The sequence below is a fragment of the Anolis carolinensis genome, unplaced genomic scaffold (genome assembly GCF_035594765.1).
Source record: "Anolis carolinensis isolate JA03-04 unplaced genomic scaffold, rAnoCar3.1.pri scaffold_10, whole genome shotgun sequence".
In the NCBI taxonomy this organism is placed as follows: Eukaryota; Metazoa; Chordata; class Lepidosauria; order Squamata; family Dactyloidae; genus Anolis; species Anolis carolinensis.
The window spans coordinates 20,389,254-20,410,081 of NW_026943821.1; the positions used below are offsets into that span (position 1 = coordinate 20,389,254).

A 20,828-nucleotide genomic window follows, 5' to 3' on the forward strand; every position below is an offset into this window, starting at 1 on the left:
TTAAAATAAATATAGTGTCTCTACTTTGCGGATTTTCACTTATTGCGGGTGCTCCTGGAACCTAACTCCAGAGATAAGTGAGGGAACATTCTAATCATAAAAAAATAAAATAAATCCTTTAAAAATCTTTAAGTAAAATCCTCAGAAAATAAAAAAACAATTTATTTAAATACAGTAGAGTCTCACTTATCCAAGCTAAATGGGCCGGCAGAAGCTTGGATAAGCGAATATCTTGGATAATAAGGAGAGATTAAGAAAAAGCCTATTAAACATCAAATTAGGTTATGATTTTACAAATTAAGCACCAAAACTTCATGTTATACAACAAATTTGACAGAAAAAGCAGTTCAATATGCAGTAATGCTACGTAGTAATTACTGTATTTATGAATTTAGCACCAAAATATCACGATATATTGAAAACATTGACTACAAAAATGGCTTGGATTATCCAGAGGCTTGGATAAGCGAGGCTTGGATTAGTGAGACTCTACTGTACAAACAAATGTAAAAGATAAATATAATCCTTACAAAATAATATCCTAAAGCTTTTTTTAAAAAAATCCTAAAAATGCAAAAATCCAAAATTAAATCAAACCTTTTTTTAAAAAATCATAACAAATGAAAAAGCCTAAAAAAGACATCGTTGTTTTTTTTAAAAAAAAAACAAACATAACAAATGAAAAAGCTTAAAAATACAATCCTTAAAAAAACCCAAAAAATACTAAAATAATAAAATAAATGCCAAAAGAAACCCCAACAAATAAAATAAATGCAAAAAAAAAAGCATTGTGGCCTGAGATTTGGGTGCAAAAGGGAAAAAAAAAACCAATGCAAGCCCTCGTCTTTTGGAGAAGGGCTTTCTTTCCCTTTCCCTGATTGGCTGTTTGCTTTTGCAAAAGGAGGGGGAGAGAGATGTGTGACCCCCCCCCCTTCCTATTTAAAAACAAGGCAACCTCATCCTTGACACCCCCCCCCCCCCTTTCGTGGAGAAAAAGAGAGAGAAAAACTCGGATCCGGCGTCGTTCATCCATCCTGCAGAGAGGTCAGTTCCATAGGCTTCCCAGGCAGAGAGAGAGAGAGAGAGATTGGACTTGGGGAGGCCAGCCTGGCCATGGATGCCTCTTCCAGGCGGCCAATGGGAAACCCCACGCATGCCCCATCCCACAAAGACCCCCTTCCTCTCCCCATGCTTCCCTTTGGTGGGCCAGCCATGGACCTTTCCTGGGGGTGGGGAGAAGAATCCCCACATCACATCCATTTTAAAGTGAGGGGGAGATAGTATAAACCAGGGGTCCCCAAACTAAGGCCCTCCAAGGTCATTTACCTGGCCCGCAGCCTCCGTTTTATAATAGAACTAGCTGTGCCCGGCCACGCGTTGCTGTGGCGAAGTCTGGTGGTCTGGGAAATAAAGTATTGAGGAATTGTTGGTAGTTAAGATAAAGGGTAAAGGTTTTCCCCTGACATTAAGTCCAGTCATGTCTGACTCTGGGGGTTGGTGCCCATCTCCATTTCTAAGCCGAAGAGCCGGCGTTGTCTGTAGACTCCTCCAAGGTCATGTGGGATGACTACATGGAGCGGCGTTACCTTCCCGCCGGAGCAGTACCTATTGATGCACTCACATTTGCATGTTTTCGAACTTCTGGGTTGGCAGAAGCTGGGGCTAACAGTGGGGGCTCTCTCCGCTCCCCCAATTCAAACCTGTGGCCTTTCGGTCCAGAAGTTCAGCAGCTCAGCGCGTTAACACGCTGCGCCATCAGGGGATATTATTTCCTAAAGGTTGTGAATATACAATATTTCTGATTGGTTTTTTTTGTTTGTTGGAGGCAAGTATGAATGCTGCAATTAGGAAAAATGATTAGGAAGTAATGGCCTTGCAGCTTTAAAGCCTGGCTGTTTCCACCCTGAGTGAATTTTTTGTTGGGAGGTGTTAGCTGGCCCTGATTGTTTCCTGTCTGGAATTCCCTTGTTTTCAGAGTGGTGTTGTTTGCGATATTTTATGTGCTTCTACTGTCTGTGGCCCTGAGAAAACAGAGGATTTGCCAGACTTTGATGATGGGAATACTTTGTTGGGAGGTGTTAGCTGGCCCTGATTGTTTCCTGTCTGGAATACCCTTGTTTTCAGAGTGATGTTGTTTGCGATATTTTATGTGCTTCTACTGTCTGTGGCCCTGAGAAAACAGGATTTGCCAGACTTTGATGATGGGAATACTTTGTTGGGAGGTGTTAGCTGGCCCTGATTGTTTCCTGTGTGGAATTCCCCTGTTTATTTACTGTCCTGGTTTTAGAGATTATATTGTTCTGCATATTCACTTATCCTGCCGGCCTGTTTACGTTGGATAAGTGAGACTCTACTGTATATTGATAATCTTATATTCTCTGCTCAGAACTGGATTATATGAGGCTCCTTCTTCACAGCTGTATAAAATGCACACTGAAGTGGATTATATGGTAGTGCGGAGTCAAGATAATCCAGTTCAAAGCAGATAATATAAGATTATAAATGGGTTATATAGCTGTGTTGAAGGGCCTTGAATCTACACTGCCATATAATCCAGTGCAAATTAGATAATCTGTGGAAGAAGCCTAAGTGAGGCCTAAATCTGCCTGTCCCCTAACTGAAACCTGGCTGTCCCTTGGTTGCTAGGCAACCAAGTGGGCAGAGATTAGCCCTCTAAACTGGCAGCAATTGGATAAAAAAAATTATTGCTCTCCCTCTAATTAGGACTTTATTTTTCATTTCTTTTTGTTGTATCAACCTTGAGGCGTGGATGATGGGTTGTGTTGTCAAATTTTGAGGTTGGGGGGCCTGTACTTTTGTTGTTTTGTGAATTGCTGTGATGCCATCACTCTTTTATATATATAGACTAGCTGTGCCCGGCCACGCGTTGCTGTGGCGAAGTCTGGTGGTCTGGGAAATAAAGTATTGAGGAATTGGTGGTAGTTAAGGTCAAGGGTAAAGGTTTTCCCCTGACATTAAGTCCAGTCGTGTCTTACTCTGGAGGTTGGTGCCCATCTCCATTTCTAAGCCGAAGAGCCGGCGTTGTCCGTAGACTCCTCCAAGGTCATGTGGGATGACTACATGGAGCGGCGTTACCTTCCCGCCGGAGCAGTACCTATTGATGCACTCACATTTGCATGTTTTCGAACTTCTGGGTTGGCAGAAGCTGGGGCTAACAGTGGGGGCTCACGATATATTGAAAGCATTGACTACAAAAATGCGTTGGATAATCCAGAACGTTGGATAAGCGAGTGTTGGATAAGTGAGACTCTACTGTAAATACTACATAGCATTACTGCGCATGGAACTACTTTTTCTGTCAAATTTGTTGTATAATATGATGTTTTGGTGCTTAATTTGTATAACGATTACCTAATTTGATGTTTAATTGGCTTTTCCTGAATCCCTTCTTATTATCCAACATATTCACTTATCCTGCCGGCCTGTTTACGTTGGATAAGTGAGACTCTACTGCATATTTCTAATCTTATATTATCTGCTCAGAACTGGATTATCTGAGGCCCCTTCTTCACAGCTGTATAAAATGCACACTGAGATGGATTATATGGTAGTGCGGAGTCAAGATAATCCAGTGCAAAGCAGATAATATAAGATTATAAATGGGTTATATAGCTGTGTAGAAGGGCCTTGAGTCTACACTGCCATATAATCCAGTGCAAATTAGATAATCTGTGGAAGAAGACTCAGTGAGGCCTAAACCTGCCTGTCCCCTAACTGAAACCTGGCTGTCCCTTGGTTGCTAGACAACCAAGTGGGCAGAGATTAGCCCTCTAAACTGGCAGCAATTGGATAAAAAAATTATTGCTCTCCCTCTAATTAGGACTTTATTTTTCTTTTCTTTTTGTTGTATCAACCTTGAGGCGTGGATGATGGGTTGTGTTGTCAAATTTTGAGGTTGGGGGGGCCTGTACTTTTGTTGTTTTGTGAATTGCCGTGATGCCATCACTCTTTTATATATATAGATATATATATATTAGCTGTGCCCAGCCACGCGTTGCTGTGGCTAGGACTTAATTTTACTTTTCTTTTTGTTGTATGAACGTAGAGGCATGGATGAGAGGTTGTGCTGTCAATTTTCAAGGTTGTGGGGCATTTAGTTTAGTTGTTTTGTCCGGTGCCGTGATTCCATTACCCTTTTATACATACATATATATATATACACACACACACACACACATATATACGTATATAAAATATGTTACTGGAGGATATATACACACACACTCTATCTCTTATATATATATACATACACACACACACACATACATACACACACACACACACACACACATATATATATATATATACACACACACATACATACACATACACACACATAATGTTGTATATACTAAGGAATATACTGTATGTATAAATATATGTGTGTGTGTGTGTGTGTGTGTGTAATTTTACGTTACTGAAGGATTGTATGTGTATATATATATATTTAATGTTATGCTACTGCAGGCAATAAACACACAAACACATATACATACATGCATGTATACACACTCACACATATTCTCTACATACACATATGGGGAGAAAAGGTGAATACGGTATATATAAAATATGTTACCGGAGGATATACACACACACTCTATCTATATATATACTCCTGCCAACCTAGCAGTTCGAAAACATGCAAATGTGAGTAGATCAATAGGTACCGCACCGGCGGGAAGGTAATGGCGCTCCATGCAGTCATGCTGGCCACATGACCTTGGAGGTGTCTACGGACAACGCCGGATCTTCGGCTTAGAAATGGAGATGAGCACCATCTTCCAGAGTTGGACACGACTAGACTTAATGTCAGGGGAAAACCTTTGCCTATCTTAATGGAGGAGATACACACACATATAGATATACACACACACTGGTGTCTGTTTGTATATATATGGAGGGAAAGGGTGACCCTCTCTGTGCTGTTGTGTCTACTTGCAGGTGTCGCTGGTCCTGGCAATGGAAGAGAAGCGGAAAAAGCGGAGCCCCAAGGGCCCCCCACCAGCCCCGGCCCCGGTTTTGCCCCCCACGGCCCTCCGCCGTCTGCCGGCCCCCTCCAACAAGAGCACCTCCTTCGCCCTGGGAAGACCCCACCTGCCTTCCCCGAAGCAGAGGGCCAAGGCCAAGAGGTCAGCCGGGGACATGGCTTTTGAAAGAGGAGGGTGGGAAGTGGGATTCGAACCCAGAGCCCACAGAAAGCAGGCCGGGGAGAAATACAGGGAAGCATTTCAATACCTGCTCTTCAAAGAGGGACACTCTACACATGCTCAGAGGCCGCTGGTAGTCCTTCCGAGCTTTGGGAAAGGAGCCTTCTTTAAGGACTGCCACTCCCAGAAGCCACCATCCAGAATTGTGGGAGTTGTAGTCCAAGAAGGCCCCTTTCCCATTGCTTTGGAAGCCCTATAGCTTACAGCATTTGGGGAAAAAGAGCCAAGAGCATGGTGTTTGTCTTTGTCTGCAAATCAATGTTGTTTTTGTTTTTTCCTCTTCTCCTTTGTAATACTATTAATAATAATAATATCATTTGCTAATCGGTTCAATCACAAAAACATGGGAAAAGTGTATAAACTGCAACTACTTTGTCTGTGCGGGAGGGACACCCTGCGACACATACACATATGTTGCATATTTATGTGTACCATTTGTATTATTTTAAATTGTTGCATGGTTCTGTTTTTTATGTGTATTGTATTGTATTGTATTGTTTTTATCATGCTGCAAACCACCCTGAGGAGATAGGGCAGTTTATAAATAAAGTATTATTATTATTATTATTATTATTATTATTATTATTATTATTATTATTAGCTCTAGTTTTGCAATGAGATAGGACGGTATAAAAATAAATTATCATTATTATTATTATTATTATTATTATTATTAGCTCTAGTTTTGCAATGAGATAGGGCAGTATAAAAATAAATTATCATTATCATTATTATTATTATTATTTGCTCTAGTTTTGCAACGAGATAGGGTGGTATATAAATAAAGTATTTTTATTATTATTATTTGCTCTAGTTTTGCAAAGGAATAGGGAGGTATATAAATAAAGTATTATTATTATTATTTGCTCTAGTTTTGCAATGAGATAGGGCGGTATATAAATAAAGTATTATTATTTGCTCTAGTTTTGCAACAAGATAGGGTGATATATAAATAAAGAATTATTATTACTATTATTTGCTCTAGTTTTGCAATGAGATAGGGTGGTATATAAATAAAGAATTATTACTATTATTATTTACTCTAGTTTTGCAATGAGATAGGGCAGTATATAAATAAAATCACAAGTCGAACACTTCCCACATGTTTATTATTATTATTATTATTATTAGCTCTAGTTTTGCAATGAGTATCTCATCATCGAGTCCCAACCAATTCAAAATAGTTTCTGGGGTAGAACAACTACTTTCAAAGTAAGGACCGCACAATTAAAAACACTTCCAAACAAGGAATATATATATTTTTTCAAATGTTGTTGCATAGTGCAATGATCTCCTTTCCGATTCAAACAATGTCAGGAAACGGTTGGCAGAATTCCCTGTTTTTGAGGAAAGGGAAGTCCCTTTGTGCTTGGAGGAAAGAGGACGGTTTCCACCCCTGGATCTCCTCTTTCTCCTCCTTCTTTTTCTTTCTCAGGCCGACTAAGGAGAAGGGCCGGGCCCCACAGCCCGGAGGGGCCCCCAGCGTTGGGACCGCGGTGGGGACCCCCCTCCAGCACTCCTTCCTCACCGACGTCTCGGACGTCTACGAAATGGAAGGCGGCCTCCTCAACCTCCTCAACGACTTCCACTCCGGGAAGCTCCAGGCCTTTGGTGAGTGGCCCCGGAGAACCAACACAGGGGCTCCAGAACAGACTTTTTAAAACATTTAAATCATATATTGAGACACTATATATTGGGGGGGGGGGGGGAGGGGGGAAGAGAGAAAAGCAAATCACTTTACAAAGTCTAATTACTGTATATACCGGTAATTAGGGGCTGGGCTGTGGCGCAGCTGGCTAGTAACCAGCTGCTATAAATCACTACTGATCGAGAGGTCATGAGTTCGAAGCCCGGGTCGGGTTAAGCCTCCGACCATTAATAGCCCCGGCTTGCTGTTGACCTATGCAGCCCCGAAAGACAGTTGCACCTGTCAATTAGGGAAATTTAGGGACGCTTTATGCGGGAGGCTAATTTACAACACCATAAAACTGCCAGCAAAACACGAGGAAAGGAATGAGGAAGTACAGCCACTACTGGACGGTGAAGCAACAGCTCCCCCTGTGGCCGGAATCGTGAAGCTGGAAAAATGTTAAAAATGCCTCTGAGTCTGTCTAATGTATGTTGTTTGTCTGTTGGCATTGAATGTTTGCCATATATGTGTTCATTGTAATCCGCCCTGAGTCCCCTTCGGGGTGAGAAGGGTGGAATATAAATACTGTAAATAAATAAATAAATAAATAAATAAATAAATATACTTGAGCAGGGGTCCCCAAACTAAGGCCCGGGGGCCGGATGCAGCCCTCAAAGGAGCAAGCCTCCTCATGAGGAGCGGCTTAAAGAGCTGGGCATGTTTAGCCTGCAGAAGAGAAGGCTGAGAGGAGACATGATAGCCATGTACAAATACGTGAAGGGAAGTCATAGGCAGGAGGGAGCAAGCTTGTTTTCTGCTGCCCTGCAGACTAGGACACGGAACAATGGCTTCAAACTACAGGAAAGGAGATTCCACCTGAACATCAGGAAGAACTTCCTCACTGTGAGAGCTGTTCGACAGTGGAACTCTCTCCCCCAGACTGTGGCGGAGGCTCCTTCTTTGGAAGCTTTTAAGCAGAGGCTGGATGGCCATCTGTCGGGGGTGCTTTGAATGCGATTTCCTGCTTCTTAGCGGGGGGTTGGACTAGATAGCCCATGAGGTCTCTTCCAACTCTACTATTCTATGATTCTATGATTCTATAGGTCATTTACCTGGCCCTCACCCTCAGTTTTATAATATAATATTGATAATAATATTATGTTATACAATATAATACTAATAATAATACCATATAATAATATTAATTATATGTTATATATTACATATTATATAATAGTATAGTGGTATAGTTCAATATGATGATATATAATGCTAATATTGTGGTATGCTAATATAATATATTGTATGTACATACAGCTGCTCTGAATCCCCTTCGGGGTGAGAAGGGAGGGATATAAATGTAGTAAATCAATAATTAATTTTAGACTTAGGCTCGACCAAAGTATGAAATGACTTGAAGGCACACAACAACAACAATCCTAATTAACTTGACTATCTCATTGGCCAGTAGCAGGCCCACACTTTCCATTGAAATCCTGATAGGTTTATGTTGGTTAAAATTGTTTTCATTTTTAAATATTGTATTGTTCTTTCGTTGTTGTTGTTGTTGCACTACAAATAAGACATGTGCAATATGCATAGGAATTTGTTTGTATTTTTTTTTCAAATGATAATTCGGCCCCTCAACAGTCTGAAGGATTGTGGACCGACCCTCTGCTTCAAAAGTTTGAGGACCCCTGTACTTGAGTATAAGCCGACTCGAATATACTGGTAAGATGAATAAAATGCAGTAATTGATTGCAAGGGCTGCTATTGTCGTCGTCGTCCTCTTGCAGGGAAGGAGTGTTCCTTTGAGCAGTTGGAACATGTTCGGGAGATGCAGGAGAAACTGGCCCGGCTGCACTTCAGCCTCGACGTTTACGTGGAGGAACTGGCCGAGGATCAGAAGAAGACCGCGGCCGACCGGAACCTGGACCAGCTGCTGACCAATGTGAGATGTTCTGCTTCTTTTCCTGGGTGCTTTTGCTCTCTGGATGGCTGTAATTTATGCAAACATACACCAAAATGGGGTGTTGTGTGGTTTCCGAGCTGTGTGGCCATGCTTTAGCAGCACTTTCTCCCGACGTTTCGCCTGCATCTGTGGCTGCTGTTATCTTCAGAGGATCTGATAGTGGCGTATATATATACCTGTGGAATGTCCAGGCTGGGAGGAAAGAACCATTGTCTGATAAATAAGCGTAAAGGGTGCAATGAGCAAGCCTGATTTGCAAGTGTCTGAGTGGGATCCGCCCATTAGTGAGTAACCATGAGGATAGCATAGTTGATTAGTGAGGGCATCTGCAAATTGTTTTTGTCTGTTTAATGTTACAGCTTTGCATTGTTTACAGCTGGCCAAATTGATTGTATTGTATAGATCCAACTGCTTTGTGATTTTCCTTATTTACCTTTGTTGTTCACAATGTATTCTCTTTGGTTTTGCAGCTGGAGGAACTCAGCAATTCCATGTATCCTTATTGAAGAAGTTATAGTTTGTCATAATTCCTGGGGCAAATGGAGAAGGAATGGATTGGCTCAGTGGGGAGGTTAGTAGAATGCATCTACACTGCAGAATTAATGCAGTTTAGTGCACATGGCTCGGTGCTATGGGATCTTGAAAGCCTGAGCCCCCTTCAACACTGTCATATAATCCACATTGTCTGCTTTGAACTGGATTATTATATATTTTTTCAAATGCTGTTGCATAGAGGGGACCTACAAGTCCTTTAGCCTTTTTTGCCAAAGTGTTCTATTGCCTCATCGAACTACAGATTCCATAGTATTGAGCCGGGGCAATTGAAATGGTATCAAACTGGGTTAATTCTACAGTTTAGGTGTACTCAATATCTCAACAAGCTACAACTCCCAGGACCCCATAGCATTGAGCTATGGAAGTTCAAGTGAGTCCCTATGAGGAAAAAGGTGGAATATTAATAATAATAATAACAACAACAATAACAACAACAACAACAAACTGAGTTAATTCTACAGTGCAGATGTATTTAATACGTTACCAAGCTACAACTCCCAGGACCCCATAGCACTGAGCCATGGAAGTTCAAGTGAATCCCTATGGGGAAAAAGATGGGAATATAATAATAATAATAATAATAATAATAATAATAATAATAATAATAACTACAGCATATATATCTCATTTGCTGTGTCAAACTCTGTCTTTGTGTTAATAATAATAATAATAATAATAATAATAATAATAGTGTTATATTAATAATAATAATCATCATCATCAAACTACAAGTCCCATAGTACTGAGCCAGGGCAGTTGAAGTGGTATCAAACTGGGTTAATTCTACAGTGTAGATGCATTCAATAGCTCACCAAGCTACAACACCCAGGACCCCATAGCATTGAGCCATGGCAGTTCAAGTGAGGCTCCTTCCACACAGCGGTATAAAATCCACATTGAACTGGATTATATGGCAGTGTGGACTCAGATAACCCGGTTCAAAGCAGATATTGTGGATTATCTGCTTTGATAGTCTGGATTATATGGCTGTGAAAGAGATCTTAGTCCTTATAGGGGGAAAAGGCAGTATATTAAAAAGTTAATAATAATAATAATAATAATAATAATAACTTTGTCAGTCTGGGGGCGCAAAGATACTGTGGGACTTCCGAATCCAGACTGACAAAGTTCTGGAACACAACACACCAGACATCACAGTTGTGGAAAAGAAAAAGGTTTGGATCATTGATGTTGCCATCCCAGGGGACAGTCGCATTGACGAAAAACAACAGGAAAAACTCAGCCACTATGAGGACCTCAAGATGGAACTTCAAAGTCTCTGGCAGAAACCAGTGCAGGTGGTCCTGGTGGTGATGGGCACACTGGGTGCCATGCCAAAAGATCTCAGCCGGCATTTGGAAACAATAGACATTGACAAAATCACGATCTGCCAACTGCAAAAGGCCACCCTGCTGGGATCTGCGCACATCATCCGAAAATACATCACACAGTCCTAGACACTTGGGAAGTGTTCGACTTGTGATTTTGTGATATGAAATCCAGCATGACTATCTTGTTTGCTGTGTCGTACAATAATAATTATAATAGGAAAGAAATATCAAACTGGATCACAGTCCTAGACACTTGGGAAGTGTTCGACTTGTGATTTTGTGATACGAAATCCAGCATAACTATCTTGTTTGCTGTGTCATAATAAAATAATAATAATAATAATAATAATAATAATAATAATAATAATAATAATAATAATAGAGGAAAGAAATATCAAACTGGATTAATTCTACAGTGTAGATGCAATTTTATTTTATTTTTTCCCCTTAACGTGACGATCCCTCAGACAGAAGCTCCACTTGGCAGAAAACCCCGACTTGGAAGATGCAGCCGCTGTCTAGAAAAAGGAATCTGCCGGATCCTCCTTTCTCCATTTATTTCAGTCTCGGAAAGGAAAGGGCCCGAGTAAAAGGCTACCGAAATATTTGGGAGGCAGGGCTTTGCAAAGCAGGGTTTTGACATTCAAAAGGATCCACAGCGAGGACAATCTGGGGAAAGAACCAACTCTGTGGCCAAGTAAACGGGGAGAGATCGGAAATCAATGAACCTGGAAGAGACAATTCTTCGGAAACACGAGACAAAAATAATCCCTGGGATGCCGGGCCTGGACTATGCCGGACTGCTTTGAAATCATGTGCCAAAAAGAGGAAAAAGTTCTTTGTTACACAATGCAAATGGAGCAGTTTCTATTGAACCTTGGGATATGTAGTTTGCTAAGGACCAGGGAGGAGTCTCTGTTGAAGAGTTTAAGATTTTCACTCATTGGCCTTCCAGACTTTGGCTGGATCTACCACTTTCATGGCCCTGCAAATATGCACAATGCAAACAGAGCAGTTTATGTCAATCTTGGGATTTTTAGTCTGCCAAGGGCCATGAAGGAATATATTGGAGAATTCTAAGTTTTCAGCCATCGGTCTTCCAGTGGGATCTACCATATGAATTGAGATGGCTCCATGCGATGGAATAATGGGAGTTGTAGTTTCACTCGATCTTTAGCCTCTTCCGTCCAACAATGCCGATGCCTTACCAAACTACAGCTCCCAGGATTCCATAGCATTGAGCCATGGCAGCTCTAACTACATTTATTCTACTGTATAGATCAGGCATGGGCAAACTTCGGCCCTCCAGGTGTTTTGGACTACAACTCCCACAATTCCTAACAGCCTACCGGCTGTTAGGAATTGTGGGAGTTGCAATCCAAAACACCTGGAGAGCCAAAGTTTGCCCATGCCTGGTATAGGTGCACCCCAAAAATGCTGCCATCGAGTAAGCTTCCCTTAGCAGAACTACAAATCCCAGGATTCTATCAAATGAAGTGCAATTGAACTGCTGTAAACTCTGCAGTGTAGAAATATATTCTCAGCAAAATGTATGCTTTCGAATTACAGTAGAGTCTCACTTATCCAACATAAACGGGCCGGCAGAACGTTGGATAAGCAAATATGTTGGATAATAAGGAGGGATCAAGGAAAAGTCTGTTAAACATCAAATTAGGTTATGATTTTACAAATTAAGCACCAAAACATCATGTTATACAACACATTTGACAGAAAAAGTAGTTCAATACACAGTAATGTTATGTTGTAATTACTGTATTTACGAATTTAGCACCAAAATATCACGATGTATTGAAAACATTGACTACAAAAATGCGTTGGATAATCCAGAACGTTGGATAAGCGAATGTTGGATAAGTGAGACTCTCCTGTAGTACTGGCCTCCCTTCGACTGTCTCTCCAGCCACTCATTTTCTTCTGAAACTGCTTTGCTTTCTTTGTGTATGTGCCAAAAAATTGAAAACATTAATGAATGGCTGGCCTTTCCCTGCCTGGCGAGAGTACTTCCAATCTCCAAATTTAATCTCCATGTATATCGACAGAACAAGATGCGATCCCAATATTCCCATATTTTGGGGCAAGGACTCTTCTTAAAGACAGAAATGTGTCCATCATTTGAATGATCAGTTTGGGAAATTTATTATTACTCTTCCATAAGAAATGTAGTCAATTTTAAACTATGGATTTTAGACGTACAGTACATTTAATTCGTATGCATGATTGTAATGTATTGTAAATGTTTTTTGTCCTACACACACACACACACACACACACACACACACACACAGAGTATTAATGGTCTTATGCTTTATATGTGTATTTTCACTGGGTCATATCCTGCTTCAAGGAGAGGCTGGGAACAAATAAAAATAATTATTGTTGCTGTTTATTCTTATTGTTATCATCATTCATGGGCATTCATATGATCTACATGTAGCATGAGAAAACCAGCCCTGGGTCCTTGGGATGTCTAGTTTACCTGGGCCAGGTCCCCACTCACTGAAGTCTCCTTTTTTCTCTCTTTTTCTTCCTCCTTCCCCCTCCTTTCCTTCCCTTCTTCCTCCCTTCCCTTCCTTTCTTTCTCCTTTCCTCCCGCTTTTCCTTCCTTTCCCTTTTTCTTCCTCACTTTCCCTCCCCTTTCCTCCTTTTCTTCCACATTCCCTGCCTTCCTTCCCCTTTTTCCTCTGGGAAGCCTGGCTTGTTAAAGGTACTTTGGAAAACTATGTCTCATGTATATAATTTGTCCTAAATGTTCCACATTTTTCCCCTATGTGTTCCTATTTTGCCTATATGTTGTGTTAACCTAATGTTTTATGCTCCTGAGATCCCCATTCCTTCCCTTTGGAGGAAACCTTGTTCCTGAACCCAAAGATGTCTTGCCTCCCACATAATTGTATAGCCTGGGGAAAAGAAACTAAGCTGGTAACTTCCTCATCAAGTTCCCAGTTTCATCTATATTGTTGGACTTTACCTGGACATTGCAACACAATACTTCTATTCAGGCGGGGGAAATCATCTCTCTCCACCCTTGGGGAAGAACCAATTTCACCACCTGCGCCTTTGATGAATGGGACCTCTCGCATCGGAAGGAAATCTGCATGTCTACAGCCAAACCCAACCTCTGTCATTTTTGCATGATTGTATTAATAAATGATGTTTTGTTTCTCTGGGGTCTGGAACCGCTAGGCCAGCCCTGTTAAGGGGCCATGCCATGTTCATCTCATAAGACATTCCTGGATAGGGCCAGAAAATGCCCTCAATCACTTTGTTATTTTTCCTGTTCAGTCAAAGGAACCCCATTCATCGACACTTAATCATCCTTTGTTCCCAGCCCACGCTGGCCAGTGGCTGTGACTGGACAGAATTATAGGCTTGGCTGCAGCCTATGTATAAAAAGGGCTATGAAACTGTATTCTGTGTGCTATCTAATTTGTGAATGTATCACTAGCTAGCATCTCATTTGCAGATAAAATCTTCCTTGGCTGAAAATCACCTCTCCTTGCTTGCTGGCTAATTTCAATTGGGCCTGATGCCGTGGTGGACTAAAGCCTCATGACTTGAAGGTTGGGTTGCTGACCTGAAGGCTGCCAGGTTCGAATCCCACCCGGGGAGAGTGTGGATGAGCTCCCTCTATCAGCTCCAGCTCCATGCGGGGACATGAGAGAAGCCTCCCACAAGGATGGTAAAAACATCCAGGCGTCCCCTGGGCAACGTCCTTGCAGACGGCCAATTCTCTCACCCCAGAAGCGACTCAAGTTGCTCCTGACACGAAAAAAAAAATCTGAATGCTCACCATAGCAGGGACTCACTAAAATGGGCAGCTCAGGCAAATCACTTGCCTGGGTTTTTGCCGACAGGCTTCTCCTGGGTCTCACTGCCAGAGGTTGCCTCCTAAAATGGGGCCAACATACATAAAAGGAGGAAAGGGCAGCCCCCATCCCCTCCAGGATATGTCTGTCATCTATCAAGCCACCTTCCATATCCATTTGTCTTATCTATCATACACACACAGAGAGAGAAACCTGTTCAAACGAGTTCTCCAGCAGCAGGACAGCAAAAGTTGCAAACTGATTCCTAAGTCCTTGCAAACTCAGGAATTGTGGGAGTTGAAGTCCAAAACACCTGGAAGGCCCAGGTTTGCCCAGGCCTGAGCTGTATCCATCCTACAATCTCTGGAGGTTAGCAAACAGTGCCCCCAGTGGCCGCTTTCGGGAACTGCAGGAGGGCTGGAAAGAGGCGCAACAGCCTCTTCCGCTTGGCTTCCGTCGCATTCTAGTGACGTCGTCGAGAGGCGCGGTTGCCTAGGCAGCAGAAGAGGACCCTGTTGTTGTCGCTGCTCGGGGAGGGGGTTAGAATGGTTTAAAATGGGTCAGGAAGGGGCTCAGGAGCCGCCATGGGGGTCCCTCTTCCTGAAGAGAGTGGTGGTCTTGCAGGTGGGTGTGCTTCTGGGGGATTTGATGGGGTTTTCTCAGGATGCCTCTCTTCAAAGAGGCGTTTGGGCCTATACTCCTTGCCCTGAAAGACAGCCTAAAGCAGTGGTTCCCAACCTTTGGGCCTCCAGATGCTTTGGACTTCAACTCCCAGAAATCCCAGCCAGCTTACCAGCTGTTAGCAAGTGTGGGAGCTGAAGTCCAAAATAATAATAATATAATAGGTAAAGGTTTTCCCCTGACGATAAGTCCAGTCGTGACCGACTCTGGGGGTTGGTGCTCATCTCCATTTCTAAGTAAGTAAGTAAGTAAGTAAAAGTTTATTTGTATACCGCCCCCTCTCCCGAAAGGGACTCAGGGCGGTTTCCAATATAAAATCAGTATAAAACATTGTACAATAAAACACTGAAAACACTATAAAACGCTATAAGAATTAAAAACAAAACATAACAATTGACTAAAACAATCACAAAAACAGAAGGAATATAATCACTCAAATAACATATGAATCTGAAAAGAAAAAAGACCACTGGGATGGAGGAGAGGATGGCCTGGAGGGACCACTAGAACTAAAATACAATGTTATATTCTAAGATGCTTTGGGGCAGAGGAATAAAGTATAAATAAATAAATTACCTATATATATATAAAATAAAGTATAAATAAATAAGCCAAAGAGCCGGCGTTGTCCGTAGACACCTCCAAGGTAATGTCGCCGGCATGACTGCATGGAGCGCCATTACCTTCCCTCCGGAGCGGTACCTATTGATCTACTCACATTTGCATGTTTTCGAACTGCTATATTGGCAGGAGCTGGGGCTAACAGCGGGCGCTCATTCCACTCCCGGGATTTGAACCTGGCACCTTTTGGTCTGCAAGTTCAGCAGCTCAGCGCTTTAACACACTTTGCCACCGGGGCCCTAATAATACTTTATAATAATAATATTATAATAATAAATAATACTTTATTTATACCCCGTCTCCATCTCCCCGAAGGGACTCGGGGCGGCTTACAAGGGTCAAACCCAGATAAAAATGGCAACAATATAAAACACATCAGGTGTACAAAGACATGTGCAATTATAAAAACAGACATTTACATATACAGGTAAAATAGCAAACTTATTAACATAATTAAAACAAGTTAAAAATAGGCTAAATAATATGCACCCTATAGATTTCAAACCTGAGGTAGGTGACAAAGTGCTACAAATTAGTGAGAGGACAACATTTATGTGTTTTAAATGCAATTTTTTATCCTGTATTGTTGTTTTAATTGATATATTACTGTTTTATCTTTTTTATATTGTGATTTGTACTATGTTGTTTATATTTTGTCCTTATGTTGTTTGGGCCGTTGCCCCATGTAAGCCGCCCCGAGTCCCTGTGAGGAGATGGGTTGTGGGGTATAAAGTTTTTATTATTATTATTATTATTATTATTATTTATTAAGGGAATAAACCCTGTGGCTCTATCGAATTAAAGTGCATTCAATGAGGAAATGGTCACAGGAAATGAGAATTATCATGAAGGTGGGCAGACCTTATCCAAAGGCCTGTGTGAAGAGCCAGATTTTCAAGCTCTTCCTGAAAATTGCCAGGGTGGGGGCTTGCCTAATCTCCCCGGGGAGCGAGTTCCAGAGTCGGCGGGCCACCATGGAGAAGGCCCTCTCACCTGGAGGCCCAAAGGTTGGGAATCCCTAGCCTAAAGCGCCAGGAGTCCCATGGCAGCCCTTCTGGGCTTGGGGAAAGGGGCCTTCACCATGGACTGCCATTCAGGGGATGTCTTTTTTTACATGTACAACAATCTGCATTTTAAGGATTTTAATCTTAATTTTTAATTAATACCCTTGCAGTTTAATTCTGTTTTAAAGTTTGTATATTTTTGGATTTAACATTGGATTGGAATGCTTTAATCATAAGCCACTTTGAGTCTCCTTTGTGGAGAAAAAAACGAACAGTATGAATAAACATAAACATAATAATAATGTATTCATTTATTCATGTACAAAAGGATCTCGTCCAAAAGGCGCCTGCTTGGGGTATTTACAAATACTTAATTATAGTGTATATTATCATTTATTTAAGTATTCCTCTCAGTCACATTATGTATTTCTATTTAATAATATAGTAATATTATTTTATAATTCAGTACATCTGTCTTGCATTGCAACAGGTGCCATAAATGTGTCCGTCTGGCTGGCCATGTTAACTGGAGCTTATTTTTGGGGTAGGGCTTATAAGCATCAAGCCAGGGCTTCTTTTTCCTGTTAGGCCTTATTTTGGGGGAAAGGCAGTATTAAATCACCTGCTGACTATCATCGGCCCCATACATTTCCTAGGGGGTTTCTAAGGCAAGAAATGTCACCTGAAAGCACCTGGGACTGCTTGATGGCCCTAAGTTTAGGGAAGGGTCTTTTGGACTATCACTTGCAGCATAATATATGTATATAGGCTCCAGAGCCAAGACATAAGAGAGGAAAGAGCCCTTCTTGTGGTTCAAAGGCTGGACTCTTGGCTCTTCCTTCCTAAGGACAATGATGGATGTTCATATTCCTTTTCTTTCTAGGCTTATGTCCGGGGTTATCTTGTCAGGAAGAGGTTTCAAGGGTTAAAGCAGGAATATGAGGACATCGTGAAAGAGATCGAAGGGAACCTGGATCGGCTGCAATGGGAGAACCATTCTGTACCAAAGCCCATATTTCTCCCCAAGGTAGGATTGTTATTATTGTTATTATTTATATGTTGCGGTGAATGGTGCTAAGAACAATGCAACATACATATTAAAACCTAAAGATTATGAACATAAAAATAGAATTGAACTTAGAACTATCTAAAAAGGAATAAAAGCATAGGATAGTTGGTTCCACTTCCTCTATCCAAGAGATCTCCAATGTGCTTTGAATCATACAAAAGTACAGGAAGATGGGGCAGGCTTAATTAAAAATAGATAATAGTAATATTACAGTCTTGTTATCATCTGACAGCAAAGGGTTGTGGCTAGGATGTTGGGTTCGAGGTTTACAACACAAATATTTAATTGTTGCTTTTTAATGTTTGTATTTGCCTTGTTTTTAAACTTTAGTGGGTTGTGTCAATGTGGAAAAGTTGGCATTTGTGCATAATAATTATAATGTTTGCACTGATTGTTCTTCTCGTTCTTTGTATATTTTAAATCTGAAGAAATCAATAAAGATGAAGGGATTAAGCAGCCAAGACGCTGAATCCAGCAAAAAACAGGAACATGAGCCAAAGCTTTGCTGTCAAGAGGAGTTACTGCCAGAAAAAGACTGTAAGATGCAGTTTCCAAGACACCTTTCAGAAGAAGTGATTGATGTCAAAGAGGAGAATGATGTCAGGCAGAATCCAGAGTATTTTGAAAGCAAGCCACCGGGGAACGCCTGCATTGTGTCGGCAGAGGATGAGGAAGACAAGGAGCAAAGCAATGCATCATCAACATGGAGCAGCCTTATCCTGGGGGCAGAAACCCCTCCACAGGGCCAGAGTAAGTCTCTTTTTTGGAGAGAAAAGTGGGATATAATAATAATAATAATAATAATAATAATAATAATAATAATAATAATAATAATAATAATAATAGCATAGAAAGAATACGTAGCCCAGAGTTATCTGACCTAATGCCCCCACATTAGATTCCTGCCATGATCTCTATCATTTTTACAGAATTTGCACACTAAAAATGAATTCCTTGCCTCAAGATGCTTGCGATCTTCATTTTGCCTGATAAGAAAGGAGGTGAATAAATGGGAAAGGAAAGGTTGACTTTCTCGGTGTCCCTTTTTGTTTTGTACAGCGCTTCTTTGCCACCAAAGACAAGCAATGCCGGAGCTGCAGGAGCACCGGAAGCACTTGGCCATGGAGCTGCTATGGCTGCAGCAAGCCATTGTGAGCCGCAAGAATGTAAGGCATCTATAACTATGTAACACAATTTTTGCTCCTGGGTTACAAATATCATTTCCTAATTGGTCATAGAAACATGGAAAAAACTTATTACTGCAAAATTTGTCTTTGCAGGAGAGACATCCTGCTGCACATTTTGCTCTAGTCTTTCAATGAATATCTTATCATAGGGTCTCAACCTATTCAACATAGTTTGTGTCAACTTAGTTTCTGGAATAGAACAACTACTTTCAAAGTAAGGACTGCACAATTAAATAGGAAATAACACTTTCAAACCGGAAATAACTCTTTCAAACAAAAACAGATTTTTTTCCAAATTTTGTTACTACTGTTATCTATCTCTCATCTATCCATACATACATCTATTTATTTATTTATTATAAGCATTTTTCTTCTTGACCCACCACCCCAGTTCTGTTTAAACCAGATTCTGTGTTCAATTAGTAGCTGTTGCATTTGACGGGTCCTAAAACTATCCAGGAAGAAGGTACTTAGGAAGACTGCAGTCTATTAGGTTAAATGAGTAGGCTCTAGGTTGCTTACTAGGTAGCTTACTGACTGGGATCTGTCTTTTATCTGTTTCCTTGCTCTCTACCTCCTCCTTTATAGTATTTGATCCTGAAACAGAAGATGGGAAGCGCAGAGTGACTACAGTCTGGAGGCACAGCCATTGGTGCCGTTGGGAACAGAAAACTGGAAGCACATGGACTTTGAAGCTATCAGATGGGGAAAATGGCTGAGACAGCTTTCAGCCGTTTTCCCAGAAATGAGTTGTGATATTTGTGCAAAGGGTGTGTTTTAAATACAACAGCTAAGAAGGACAGCATTCTCTGTGGAAGAACTAGACTCTGTTTCTGCAGGCTGAGCTTGCAAATTGTTTTTGATGGAGCAAAATCTGAACTTGAGGGTTTCATATACACACAAACACATACACAGATATGCAGCCTTTCCAACAACAGGCCGATATAGCCCAGTGTCTATGGTTGTTCTTGGCTGCCTGGGGATGATTGAACAGGAAATGATCATTCTTTTTATGTGCAAACTTTCACTTGTCACTTGTTCACTTGTTCGAATTCCCATCGTTCTGCTCCAGAGCTTCCAAGTGTAACTCTTTGGGTAAAATCCAGATGTTCTTTATTGATCTTTTGATAGATTGAATGTTTATTCTGTGGGTACATTTATCTCCACCTTTCAACCTCTCAATCCCATAAGCCTTTATCATTGCTTCATTTGTTGACTTGGTATTAAGACTATGCAATCTCTGATAAATTGGCAGTTGTCAAAATGATGAATGTGTTTTTGCTTTAAATAAAAAGCTATATTTTCTTAAAATGGGGATAACATAAGTGCTAATCATTTGGCTAGATGCTTTTTTCCATTACATGGATGGAATTTACAAACTTTTCCATAAATCGAAATATTAAAGCATGCATTACAGTCAAAGCAGCACAAAGGAGTATTGAATATCCTTTTCACCATACTTACTCAAATCTAATGCTCACTTTTGTTGGCTAAATGACCTTTCCAAAATTTAGGGTGTGCATTAGATTTGCATCATATAGTAATCTTAGTGCTGAGCCAAAGCCAAACGGGAAGCTGCTTCAGGAAACCCTGGAGCCCCTATTTAAAGGAAGTCATCTAATTTAATGGCCATGGCTCAATGCTATGCTGGGATTTGTAGTTTGGTGAGGCATCAGAATTCTTTGGCAGCCTGTATGATCCTAAACTACAGCCTCCATGA

The 20,828-nt window shown here is 41.1% G+C and overlaps 2 protein-coding genes and 1 long non-coding RNA gene across 3 annotated transcripts in view; 2 read left to right on the forward strand and 1 right to left on the reverse strand.

Moving 5' to 3' along the window:
• LOC134293800 (uncharacterized) overlaps positions 1-2,304 on the reverse strand; it is a 6,402-nt gene extending 4,098 nt beyond the window's left edge. Inside the window, exon 1 of the long non-coding RNA XR_010000756.1 lies at positions 1,327-2,304. This is a non-coding gene — a long non-coding RNA (uncharacterized LOC134293800). The remainder of the gene's footprint in view (positions 1-1,326) is intronic.
• ccdc28b (coiled-coil domain containing 28B) lies at positions 907-13,126 on the forward strand. The gene is made up of 6 exons (XM_062962526.1): positions 907-1,044; positions 4,966-5,153; positions 6,667-6,842; positions 8,658-8,812; positions 9,304-9,326; positions 11,187-13,126. The coding sequence occupies exons 2-6, from the start codon at positions 4,984-4,986 to the stop codon at positions 11,239-11,241; spliced, it is 579 nt and encodes a 192-aa protein (XP_062818596.1). The 5' UTR covers positions 907-1,044; positions 4,966-4,983; the 3' UTR covers positions 11,242-13,126.
• A 1,876-nt stretch (positions 13,127-15,002) lies between these two features.
• iqcc (IQ motif containing C) lies at positions 15,003-20,419 on the forward strand. The gene is made up of 5 exons (XM_003228711.4): positions 15,003-15,170; positions 17,736-17,879; positions 18,350-18,671; positions 18,981-19,087; positions 19,697-20,419. The coding sequence occupies exons 1-5, from the start codon at positions 15,102-15,104 to the stop codon at positions 19,733-19,735; spliced, it is 681 nt and encodes a 226-aa protein (XP_003228759.1). The 5' UTR covers positions 15,003-15,101; the 3' UTR covers positions 19,736-20,419.
• Positions 20,420-20,828: the final 409 nt, after the last annotated feature.

Coding starts and splice junctions, on each gene's coding strand:
- iqcc (XM_003228711.4), top strand. CDS start 15,102: ATGGGTCAGGAAGGGGCTCAGGAGCCGCCATGGGGGTCCCTCTTCCTG. Junction 17,880..18,349: donor AGCCCATATTTCTCCCCAAG/GTAGGATTGTTA, acceptor TTAAATCTGAAG/AAATCAATAAAGATGAAGGG. Junction 19,088..19,696: donor CCATTGTGAGCCGCAAGAAT/GTAAGGCATCTA, acceptor CCTCCTTTATAG/TATTTGATCCTGAAACAGAA.
- ccdc28b (XM_062962526.1), top strand. CDS start 4,984: ATGGAAGAGAAGCGGAAAAAGCGGAGCCCCAAGGGCCCCCCACCAGCC. Junction 6,843..8,657: donor CGGGAAGCTCCAGGCCTTTG/GTGAGTGGCCCC, acceptor GTCCTCTTGCAG/GGAAGGAGTGTTCCTTTGAG. Junction 9,327..11,186: donor GAGGAACTCAGCAATTCCAT/GTATCCTTATTG, acceptor ACGATCCCTCAG/ACAGAAGCTCCACTTGGCAG.